This window comes from Diabrotica virgifera, chromosome 4, assembly GCF_917563875.1.
Source record: "Diabrotica virgifera virgifera chromosome 4, PGI_DIABVI_V3a".
Taxonomy (NCBI): Eukaryota; Metazoa; Arthropoda; class Insecta; order Coleoptera; family Chrysomelidae; genus Diabrotica; species Diabrotica virgifera.
In genome coordinates this window covers 233,668,610-233,681,112 of record NC_065446.1, presented here as the reverse complement: position 1 = coordinate 233,681,112, position 12,503 = coordinate 233,668,610, and the positions used below count along the sequence as shown (strand labels likewise).

The following is a 12,503-nucleotide window of genomic DNA, read 5'->3' as shown; positions in this document are numbered from 1 at the left end:
ATAAGAATAATAAATAATCTGTATTATGACCAAGAAGCTGTCATAAGAATAGAAAATTTGAAAACAAATAAAATAAAAATCAAAAGAGGTGTTAGACCTGAGTTAGAGTGTGTCTTGTCGCCATCACTGTTTATTGCATACTCAGAGGAAATATTCAAAGAATCATTAGAAGATGAAGTAGGCATAAAAATAAATGGCCTACTTGTATGTGAAATTCTACAAAGAATTTTAAATCAGGTTGCTGCAACGAGTGAAGAATTTGGACTGTCACTAAACATAAAGAAAACAAAATTCATGGTTATATCAAAGAAAAATATTAGAAACATCAATCCACACGTAAATAAGACGATAGAACGAGATTATGTAGAATTATAACTATTTTATTTAAGGACAAACATTATGGTAGGGAAACCCAAGCGGGGATTTTTGCAGTTACTCGAGCGCGTCAGATCATCATATGGTGAGAAACCTGGTATCCTGCAGATGTACCTCTACCATATATTGGCTCTTAACACAGGGAAGTTCGTTAAGGGGGGCCCGAAAAAAAATCTATCCTTAAAAATACTCGAAATTGTCAGATTAAGGTAAGGTAAGTTAAGTAGAAGAATTTAAAATGATGTTGCCAATATTTATGAGTTGCGTTCCTGGGACGACTTTACTGAAAGATATATAACTAATCGATTACATGAAATCAACCCCAACTCAAGAATATCCGTCACAAAAAAATCATAACATGTGATCTGTCTTTAAAAAGACAACCACATGCAATGGTGACAGTAAAATTCTCGAGCTAGAGATTCCATAGTAAATCACGAGGAAAAACCAGGAAAAAACCTCTTGATACTATCCCGACATCGTAAGTATTAACTCTCACTTTAGTTGTCAAAACTAATACCAAATTCTGACCTTAAGGCTATGGGTACATAATTCGCAAATATTTTACGTGTATCCCTACTTTTTCTGTCTTTGCACGGCAAATTACGTGTAGTAAAATTCACACTGGTGTAGATATGTAAACATTACTAGAATGTCATTCTACTTGAAAATGTCATAATTAATTTAAAGAGATGGCTTTTGAATGTTCTTGGATAACTGTTATTTTTATAATTGCAAATTATTAACTCAGTTAATAAATGTGATAATTTTTTCACTAACTATGTTTTCAGTGATTGTAATAATTTATTTGTACAACAAAAACTAATAATCAATCGAGAAAAGAGGAAAAGTGTTAAAGTGATTTTTTAATAATATGTTGTTATTTTGGAACGCTTACAATTTTGAACATCTCTAACAACAAAATACTTGGATCACAGGATATATCTGATGTATTCTCTGCTTGGATCTTTCACAAATAATACACAATAAATAACTTTTTATTAAGTTCACGTCTTAAATCAATTATTTATCAAATACACTATATATCAATAATATTTAATCAATTTCTCAAAATATTCCCGATGCAATGTCAAATATTTAAAATTGTCACTGATTGTCAGTGTCTGACTGACAATATATGCTGACAATATTATATTCGGTTGAGTGCGTTGTAAGACAAAGACAGATTTGGAAAATATTACCACGGCATTGTGTTCATTTTTTTCAAATCCTGAAAAAACCAATAAATATTTTTGAAAAATTTAAACGCAGAATGAAAGACTAAATTATTACCGAGGGCCGAAAGTCCCTTAGAATAAATAAAAGTTTATTTTGAATGAGATATTTGAATTTAAAAATCACACTAAATTTTCTCTTAGTTTTTTCACCCCTGTAACTTATTAAAATAAACATTGTAGAAGTTCTCAGGGACTTTCGGCCCTCGCTAATAACGTAATCTTTCATTCTGCGTTTAAATTTTTCCAAAATACTTATTAGTTTTCTCAGGATTTGAAAAAAATGAATCCCCATTTGAATAGCATTGCAGCCGAAAATACGTTCCGATCCTCTTAATATTTACAATATGTTTTTTTAAATTAAAAATAATATTAATAGTACATAGATATATAAACAGTACTAAAATATAAAATATGTACTAATTCGATATGTTATTGACTTACTAATCCTGGTATTTTCTTTCTACTGACTTCCTCTTTTAGTATGGGTAACCACATCCTACTGCATTCTACCGAGGAATTTGCGACACAATTGGTTCCATTTAGCATAATTAAAGCCGCTTCTTTGATTTTTCTCTTTTTACTATCTGTTTCTTTCAGGAGTATACTTGAATCTCTCCACTGAACTCTATGTTCATTATCCCATGCGTGTTGACATATATTTGAGATCTATCAAATTCTCTATTTTTAATACAAAACTGATGTTCACTTATTCTGACGTTTAATGGTCTTGATGTTTCACCTAAATAAAATTGTTCGCATTCACAAGGTATTTTATAAATGCAATTCTTTGTTCTTTATTGTTTACTGTTAGGTTTAGTTTTAGATAGAAGAGATCTCAATGTGTTTGTTTTCAAAATATATAATCATTTAATCAAAATTTTTCTTGTTCTCTATCATTACCTCTAATCCATCAAAACTAGTTAATTGCAAAAATGTCACAAGAAAATATCTTCAGAACAACATTATAAAATACACTTTTATTTGGTAATAATTGGAAACGTTACGTGTTGGTTTCAAAATGAATATATTACGCAAAGAACATAAAATAGTAGCAAGAATATTTTCCCGTGCGACTCATAAATACTACAAACAGCTGCTGGCTGGTGTAATTATTTATATCTGCTTTATATTGTTAACGGTTTTCTAGGGGAGATACGGGAATTTATTGCTTTTATTTCAGTGAAATATTGAGTTGTGTATTCTAAAGCGTAAGTTTTAAGATGTTCCTTCCTTTACAACATAATTTTAAGGTTCAGTAATGCTGCAATATAAAGTACCTAGTCCATTTGGGTAATGGTGTTGTTAAGAGTACCATTTAAGCTAAATTAATTGCAAACTGACTACTATACAGGATTTTCACAACTACTCTTTACAAAAGAAAACTACAAATTCTAGAACTCATTTTGAGTCGATTGACTGAGCCAATATCATCGGCTTTCTTCTTTTTATCAAAGAAGAAAGGCGGGCCTGTTCCAATCGATCACGGTATTAGAAGTAGCGGCAAAAAGGATGGAAAAACAAGTTAATATTACTAGCAAAACAAAGTAAATGAATGTGACAAACAATAATCAAGTAGCAAAATCTGAAGATTTAACGGTTGGAACATGTACTTTCGAAGGAGTACGGGAGTTCATATTTCTAGGCTCACAAATCAACCAAAGTAATACAGTAACAGCAGAAATTAACAAACGTATATATCTAGCAATTAGAGCTTACTATGGATTATTGAAACTTTTAAAGTCCAATTTAGTCACAAAAAGAACGAAAATATTGATAAACAGAACGTTTGGTTCTGTTTATCAATTAATGAAGAACGTTTGGGCTGTTGTTAACGTAAATTCCTTTGATATATTTTTAAGGGCGTGCAAAAAAAAGGGATTATGGCGTAGATGCTATAATTCTGAGCTTTACCGCCTTTATAATGAGCCTAGTATTAATAGGTCCCAGTCGAACGCCGCGCACGTCAGTGAAGATCAAAGGAATGGTTTCTGTATGTTAACGGATTGTTAGGTTCTGCTTAAGTTGCGCGCTCTGAAGACCGACAGCAGCGTACGTCGACGGTGTGCGCTGGAATCAACTCAGATTTGTTTTTGACGCAAACGTTCAGCTGAACTCACAGTGTACAACATGGTGGTAAACTAATTTTATTTAAACAAAAATAAGTTTACATGATTTGACATATTTTTAATTGAACAAAGTAAATGAAAAAGTCAGTGGTATTATATTGATATTATTAGTATTTAATTGGTATTTAGATTAATGGGTATTATTACTATTATTAATTAAACTGAATCATGCATTATAATAGAACAACGTTGGTACAAAATAAAGTGTATCGTTATTATTTAACACGTGACACAATTTTGTCTTCCCATTCTACAGATTCGTGATCACTATTAAAGTAAGCTTTGAATATCTAATTTTTTATTACTCTATTTTCATATTTTTAAATATTATGTACATTATTGTTCTCTGTAAATTGACCTATTTTCAGGTCAATACTTTGGGTAAATATTCAAAGAGGAAAGCAGGTTGCCTTTAACAAAAGGTACTACAGTCGAACCCGCTTATTAGAATACCTGTTAATGGAATATCCCGCTTTACGGAATAGAAATTTGAGGCCCCGAAACGTTTCTACTAGCCACCAATGATCCGTTATTAGAATATCCCGGTTCTAGGAATACTTTTGCTTGGCACGAAGGCTATTCCAATAAGCGGTTTCGACTAAACCTTTCAGTAGTGCCTTTCAAAAACACCATATGCTTCACCGGAACCAAACATCTAATTTCTATTACTATTGTATTAGATGATTTATTACTCCTGGCTCCTGGCGCCAGGAGCCAGAAATATACACTTGCTATGTCATTTTTCTTTGAAACCATTTTTTTCAATGTAATGGTAATATAAAATATAAACGGTTAATAACTTCCACATAAGAGAAATTTCCAAGAAATTTCAGTCTGACAAGGAGTCTGCAAACCGAAAAAAAGTCAATGTCTAAAAACAGGAATTTCTCATTAATGAGCGAATTAAAAATGGGACGAGAGGAACTACCGCTTTGATCGAAAAACTTGTTAACGTCGACTGGTATATTATTTGACAAATAATGACATGATTTCGAAGTCAGTTAAATATAATATAATGCCCTAGGGCGTTATTTTGAAAAATAACGCCCTTGGGCATTAAATTTAAATAACTAGTAAAATACTGTCAAGTTGACAAAAAAAACCTAAGTAAAACTATGGTTACGTATGGCCACAATTACATTATGACTATTGCTGGTAAATTTAGTTATTTAAAAACTAATTTAATTCAGAATTCACTCAAATTTTTTGCATATAAAGAAGAATTTAGTCGGACATTAAACGTTGAATGCACCACGGGTATTATAGATAATAACGCTTTCGGTCAACGTATATACCTCGGGCCATAGGCCCTCGGTGTATACACCATTGATCTCAAGCGTTATTATCCTTATAATACCCTTGGTACCTTAATAACAATAACTATAAATAGTCGGAAACATCATCGACATTGGCTCAAAAATCAGGTGATCCTTCTATACACATGTTTTTTGAAAGTGTTGCTTCCACAGTATCGAAATTTCCTACGATTGAAAAGGCAGGAACAAAAGCTGAAGTGATGAATATTGTTTCGCGATATGAAATTAAGCTGGCTGCAAATGAATTAGGTACATGAATTGGTTCCTATTACAACAAATAATTCTTGTGACGAAAATTCTTTGGAAACCAATATAGGATCTTAGAGCGTTCATTCGTTTGTATTTTCGCCCGAATCAATTAACAGCAATGTAGAAATGTAAGATACATTATATTTAGGATATACTTTACATTTTGAAGAAGTTTTATTTTTGTACTTAAACACTGTATTTTTATTTTTTCTGTAAATAACAAAAACTTATTTCAAAGTTATGCTTAATTTTTCTTCTGCAGAAATCGGATGTTGTCTTCTGTTGTAGGGTTTTTTTAGTAACATCATCTTATAAATTGTAATACAGTTTCAAATAAATCCCCGGAAAGTCTAAATTATTCTCGAAACTTTTCCTCTTACCGAAACAATCTTCTTTCGACTGTTAATTTAAATGCACCTTCTGTATTACGACATGAAAAAATTTCGTTTACGTTTTTATTTCTTTTATTTAAATTTAATATTATCAACTCTTCTTCCTCCTTCTCTTCTAGGAGTAATAAAATTATTGCCTTGATTATGTTAGAATTCATTTTTCTCCGTACACCCTCCATGAGAACAAACGTCAAACTGAAACTATCTTGAGAGCGACGGAATATGCTAACAAACCGATTCGCTCAAATCTGCCGTCCGTCGAGTACAACAGATTCTGCTGTACGCATATGCCGTGCGTCGCTCACTGTTCTAACAAACCGTAGCTTTACAGAGAATAGAGAATGAACAAGATGGAGCCGTCAAAACACATTTATAGTCAAAGACCGGATGGAGAGAGGAAAAGAGGCAGGCACAGATCATGATTTAAGGACCATCTGGAGACGAGTTACGAGTGTTAAGAGTACGAAATTGGCAAACCAAAGCAAAGGATAGGAAGAAATGGAAGCTGATTCTAGAACAGGCCAGAACCCACCAGGGGTTGTAGAGTCAATGTTGATGATGATGCTAAAGGTTAAGGTTTAAGATGTTCCCTCCTTTACAACACCTTTACAATATCCTAAAAATTTACTGTCCTAACAAAATAACGAATGCAGATCTATGGAAAAGATCGAACAAAAAACAGTATAATAACAACAAATAAGCAGAAGAAATTGAAATGGATTGGCCATACGCTAAGGAAAGATAAGCACTCGAATATCAACCTGAGAGAACAAGAAAGAGGGGAAGACCAGCTAACACCTGGAAGAAAACCGTAACCAGAGAAAACAACATAATCGGTTTAAAATGTGGGGAGGTGAAAAACAAAGCATGAAACAGCGAAGAATGGAATTAACTGGTACGCATATTAACCAGAGAATAAGAACAAAGAAGATGCACTGAGTTGGCCACCGGCCGTCTTACACCACCGGTCAAGAAAATCAGATGCACCCAATACTCCACTAGAAGTGATGGTCCAAGAGAGAAATATGTATTGTTAACGGTTTTCTAGGGGAGATACGAGAAGTTATTGCTTCTGTTTCAGTGAAATACTGAGTTGTGTATTCCAAAGTTTAAGCTTGAAGATGTTCCCTCATTTACAACATAATTTTAAGATTGAGAAATGCTGCAATATAAAGTAGTCCATTTGGGTAATGATTTTTTTAAGAATACCATTTAATTTAAAGTGTAAACTGTCTACTATACAGGGTGTCCACAAATGCTCTTCACAAAAGTAAACTACATATTCTGAAACTCACAGAGGCTACATCAGCGTGTTATCAATTTTTTTTTCGAAAGTTCTACGAACAAGAATGTTGCCAAGTCAGTCAAGTTCGATTTCTTGCTATAAATAATCGAGTTTAAAAAATTCCAATTAGACACAAAATCTAGGCATGATAAAAAAGTCTATTTGAAGAAAGTGTATTTTTTTGTTCTTCTTAATGGCGGTGCAGGCTCGTTTTTGTAATAATTTTATTTATTTATAGAGTAATTTCCACATACTAACATATTTCTCAAATTGCGATCTGTACCGCCATTCTTTACTATATTACGAATATGTGTTCCAAATATCTCGACAAAATATTCAAAATTGAGGCTGCAATCGTGGGACGAATTTTCCGCGCACTTATGTAGCCTCTTAAGTCGATTGCAATGCGAATCTTTGAGATCGCAATAAGGCCTAGCGTTACTGAACGTGGATTATGTTATCAATTAACAGGAAGAAAAAAAGTAGTGTTTTGGGAACGAAAGGTACATACTCAGAAAAGTTGTCGGAGGAATACAGACGGCAGAGAATATTTGGATAAGACGAACAAATAAAGAAATAATGAGGATCTAAGGGAGACCAATAATTACGGCAGGCATACGAACTCAACGAGCTAAATACATAGAGGGCTTGGTGACATCGTACAAATGCCAGAGAAGCGTATTAAGTGTAAGTATTAAAAGAATACGAAAGGACGAAGAAGTGGGGGAAAGGAAGAGGAGGCCAAAGAAGAAATGGTTGGAAGCAGTAAAGCAATATATCAGAAATAGGACTGACAGCTTATCCTATGCTTGGGAAAAAGAGCAAAAATAAAACGTTTATGATTTTCAACTAATTGGTAAAATTTAACTAAACGAGGAAAAAATGTAGAAACTGTAGACCAGGGCGGATCTGTTTTGAGGTGGATGTGAGAGGTGGCATTCTGATTTTTGGAGAAAAAGTTAAGTGACAACTTCAATAATTATAATTGACTTATGCTGCTTCTCAAATATGCCCGGAACATTAATGAAAAAATTGAAATATTTAAAAATCCCCAAAAACATCGAATTTTTTCTATTTTCTTTGCTTATAACTTTAAAACGATTAATTTTGGAACAAACTCGTAGCAAAATAAAATAAAGATAATTAAATTTTTTATGATACACGACTAGTTAAAAATGTCTTAAATTATTACCGTCTCTGCAAAATAGCAATACATACAAAATAAGGGAGCAAAATAAGAATGATTTTTTCAATGTTTTTCAACCACTTTGGTTGTACTTAAAATCTTAGTAATTCGCTTAAAAAATTGTTATAATATACTTAACCCGTCCACCAAATTTCATTAAAATCGACTTAATAGATTTTGCATAATAATTTTGTAATCTAATTTTTTTAAAAAAGTTCAAATTTTTTAAAAACTTTCTGAACAAAAAGTAGACTATTTAAAAGTTTGCTAATTTTTTTACATACAAACAGACGCTCGACCTATCTAATACACCTTATAGAATTAAAACCGGATTATTTAAGCCGCCTCATTAAATTATAACCTTATAGCCAAAATTATAAACAATTTTTTGGCTTATAAAAAAATTAGTGTTGCTGCCGGGAGGGGGGTGCAACTGCCCCCTTTATTTAGATGGACTTACCCAAGTTTCTTATGTATTTTGACCCGTAAAACACGAATTTTTTGTGTAACAGTTGATCAGAATGTCGATAGGATTGTTATAAACAAAGAACTTGAGGAATTACATAAGAGCGATTTTTCGCAAAAGAAAACATTTTTTGTATTTCTTGGGTAATTCTAAGAAAAAATGTTCTTATATGTTTTTTCGTAGGATGCATAGTTTTCGAGATAAACGCGGTTGAACTTTAAAAAAATCGAAAAATTTGTGAACCCGAATAACTATTGATTAAAAATAAAATAGCAATTCTTCTTACCGCATTTGAAAGTTTAAGTCAAATTATACCGGTTTTGATTTTTTGCATTGCTAAAAATTAATTTTTTTATTGGTAAACAAAGCAATTTTTGTATAAGCCAAAAAATTGTTTATAATTTTAAAACATTGCTGAGGTCGGTTAAATAATGCGATTTTAATTCTGTAAAGTGTAAGGTAGGGCGCCTCTTTATATGTAAAAAAATTAGCCAACTTCTAAATAGTCCAGTTTTTGTTCAGAAAGTTTTTAAAAAATTTTAACTTTAAAAAAAATTAGATTGCAAATATATTATGCAAAATATATTAGTTCGATTTTAATGAAATTTGGTAGACGGTTTAAGTATGTTATAGGAATTTTCTAAGCGAATTACTAAGGTTCTAAGTGCCACCAAAGTGGTTAAAAAACACTGAATGACAGCAGCCTTATTTTGCCCCCTTATTTTTTATTTATTGCTATATTGCAGAAAGGGTAATACTTTAAGACATTTTTAACCAGTCGTATATCATACAAAATTCAAGTATCTTTATTTTATTTCTTTACGACTTTGTTCCAAAACGAATCGGTTTAAAGTTATAAGCAAAGAAAATAGAAAACAATCGATGTTTTTCGAAATTTTTTAATATTTTAATTTTTTTATTAATGTTCCGGGCATATTTGAGAAGGAGCATAAGTCAATTATTATTATTATTATTGAAGTTGTCACATAACTTTATCGGCAAAAATCCGAATGCCACCTCTCACATCCAATAATAGACGTTTTTTTACAATCACCCCTGGTCTACTGGCAAATGAAAGCGTTTTTAAGTACAGTGGAACCCCGATAAGTCGGCCCCAATAACCCGGAAGTCCGGCTAACCCGGACCGATTTTCATCAGACAAACATTTTAACAATAAAAATGTACTATCCGTTGCAAGATAATTCGGATGGAATTCCCCAGATTATTTTGTGCTTGATATCGGCCCAGTCTTTTAATCTGGCGAATTCCATCCGAATTATCTTGCAAGGGATAGTATGTAATATAATATTTGAGAGATAATGTGTATTTGTGTAATTTGAACTATGTATACGATAGTAAACATGACTCATGGCACACGGCGGCGGCAGAGCGACGGTCATTGTCTCGGATTTATCGGAAACAACAGGCACATGTTATTCCTTTATTTATTTCAAACTGTCTTGTCATTGTTTAAAAAATACTAAAAGACTATTTAAAAAATTTTTTTAAACAATGGTCTTAGTTTTTACTGTTCATAACATCTTTCCGATTGTGACTGAATTGTGTGTAGTACAGTCTTGTATTGTTTGCTTCCGTTTGCTTAGTTTGTGTTTGCGTGTTTTTAATAATTTAGATGTGTAGGTACTGTGCATATATACATATACATATTTCATGTTATTTCAATTATAACGGAGTTTATCTGTAAGTATACCGTATTTTATTAATTTTTACCATATTCTCCGGCTAACCCGGATTTTCGATAACCCGGATCGGCCGCGGTCCCGATTAATCCGAGTTATCGACGTTCCACTGTACTTTTCAAACTAGCGTTTGTGAATTAAAATCCTTCTAGTATATTCGAATATGCAGATGTTCGGAAAATCGCACTTTTTGTCATTTGTAAACTGATATTACTTTTGCCTGACAATATGAAATTTCCTAAAAATTTAGGTGAAAAATTGAGCTTGTTGCTTCGTAAGAAAGCCAGTACACATTGTCGTTAATGATTTCTCAAATCTGTTTGAATATTTTGCAATATTTAAGTTCAACGAATTATTAAAATAGATTAAAAAAACCTAAATTCTAAGCGCCTAAACAAAGCTTTAGGTGCTCTAGAACCAAAGTTATGGCAGGTTTAATTTTAAATTTAATTCGATGTATCAAAATCTTCTTCTTTAAGTGCCGTCTCCGCGGCGGAGGTCAGCAATCATCATAGCTATTCGTATTTTAGAGACGGCTGCTCTGAAAAGTTCATTAGATGTACATCCGTACCACTCTCTCAGGTTGCGCAGCCACGATATTCTGCGTCTCCCTATGCTTCTCTTTCCTTGAATCTTTCCCTGCATAATCACTTGGAGCAAGCTGTATCTCCCTCCACGTGTAATATGTCCGAGATATTCCCATTTTCTTGTTTTGATGGTATTTAGGATTTCCAGTTCTTTATTCATCTTTCTCAGAACCTCTTTGTTTGTGACGTGTTCTGTCCACGATATTTTCAGAATTCTTCTGTATACCCACAGCTCGAATGATTCTAGTTTTTTCATTGATGCAGCATTCAAGGTCCAAGCTTCCATTCCATAAAACAAAGTCGAGAAAACGTAGCACCTAGCCAACCTAACTTATAGCTCCAACTTTAAATCTCTTGTGCAGAGCACTTTTCTCATTTTGTTAAAATTTGCTCTAGTCTTTTCTATTCTGATTTTGATTTCATGTAAGTAATCTCCTGTGGATTTGATCAATGTTCCAAGGTATGCATATTGGTCGACTCGTTCGATATTGGATCCGTGTATGAAGAGATTTTCGTTATTTGTTTGAGTTTTCGATATTCTCATAAGCTTTGTCTTCTTGAAATTCATTGTTAGCCCGTATTCTTGTCCAAACTCGTCTGGTCACCAGCATCTGAAGATCCCCAATATTTTCAGCTAAAATGACAGTGTCATCCGCATCAAATACGTGCATGTTAGTACTAATAAAGCGACAAACTATGCGTCACCGCATAAGACAATCCTCAGAGGGTTATAAATAAGGAATCTCACTGTACACACTAAAGTCCGTAATATTTTTGGTTATGTAAAAAAATAGTAAAAATAATATCTTATTATAGTATGTTAGGATTCATATAATTGAAATAGTTTACTCTAGTATGTTAGCTATAAATTTCTGTTACTCACCAATGAGGAGATGTGTTAACAAAAATGGTCCAAAATGGTTGGTCGCCATTGTGAGTTCAATACCATCTTCTGATTTTTTGAGTTTATTTTCCGCTGTACCTGCGTTATGGATCAACACATCCAGTTTGGTTTCTGTACGGTTGATATCTTCGGCGAATTCTCTTATTGATTTCTGAGATGAGAGATCAAGTTTCTTTACGATGATATTTTGGTTTTTGGTATCTTGTGCTAATTCGTCTAAAATACAAGAAAAAAGGTATACATAGATTTTATTAAACAAATAATCTACAGGAAGTTTATTGTCCTCGTGGATTTTATAGATTTTATTGTTATATTTAAATTTATTTAATTACTATTTAATTAAATTAGGGATTCTCACATTTAATTTATACTCATAAATAAATAATAATATTCCATTTTCATTAAATAGCGATGAGGAATAATATTTATGACTATAGTCCAATTAACGAAGCTTAAAATAGGACAAAACCTCGCAATTTTTACAGAATGGATCAATTTGCTTGAAAATTTGAGAATAAGTAATGGATAGTCCAAGGATCAAAATCTATATAATGCCGAAAGGCGCTTTTACCATGGGAGTGGTTGCCACCCCATCTCGGAGGTGGAAATTTTTATTATATTTTGCCCGCAAAAGTTGGTAAGAACATTAATTCTAAGCAAAAAACGTTCTATTTGTTTT

The 12,503-nt window shown here is 32.5% G+C and overlaps 1 protein-coding gene across 5 annotated transcripts in view; it reads right to left on the bottom strand.

Annotated features, from left to right (window-relative positions):
- Positions 1–12,503, bottom strand: part of LOC114338903 (retinol dehydrogenase 14) — a 66,635-nt gene that overhangs the window by 9,943 nt on the left and 44,189 nt on the right. For all 5 annotated transcript variants that reach the window (XM_028289551.2, XM_028289544.2, XM_028289539.2 and 2 more), the window contains exon 3: positions 11,804–12,040. In XM_028289551.2, coding sequence (XP_028145352.2) covers positions 11,804–12,040 — 237 coding nt within the window. The remainder of the gene's footprint in view (positions 1–11,803; positions 12,041–12,503) is intronic.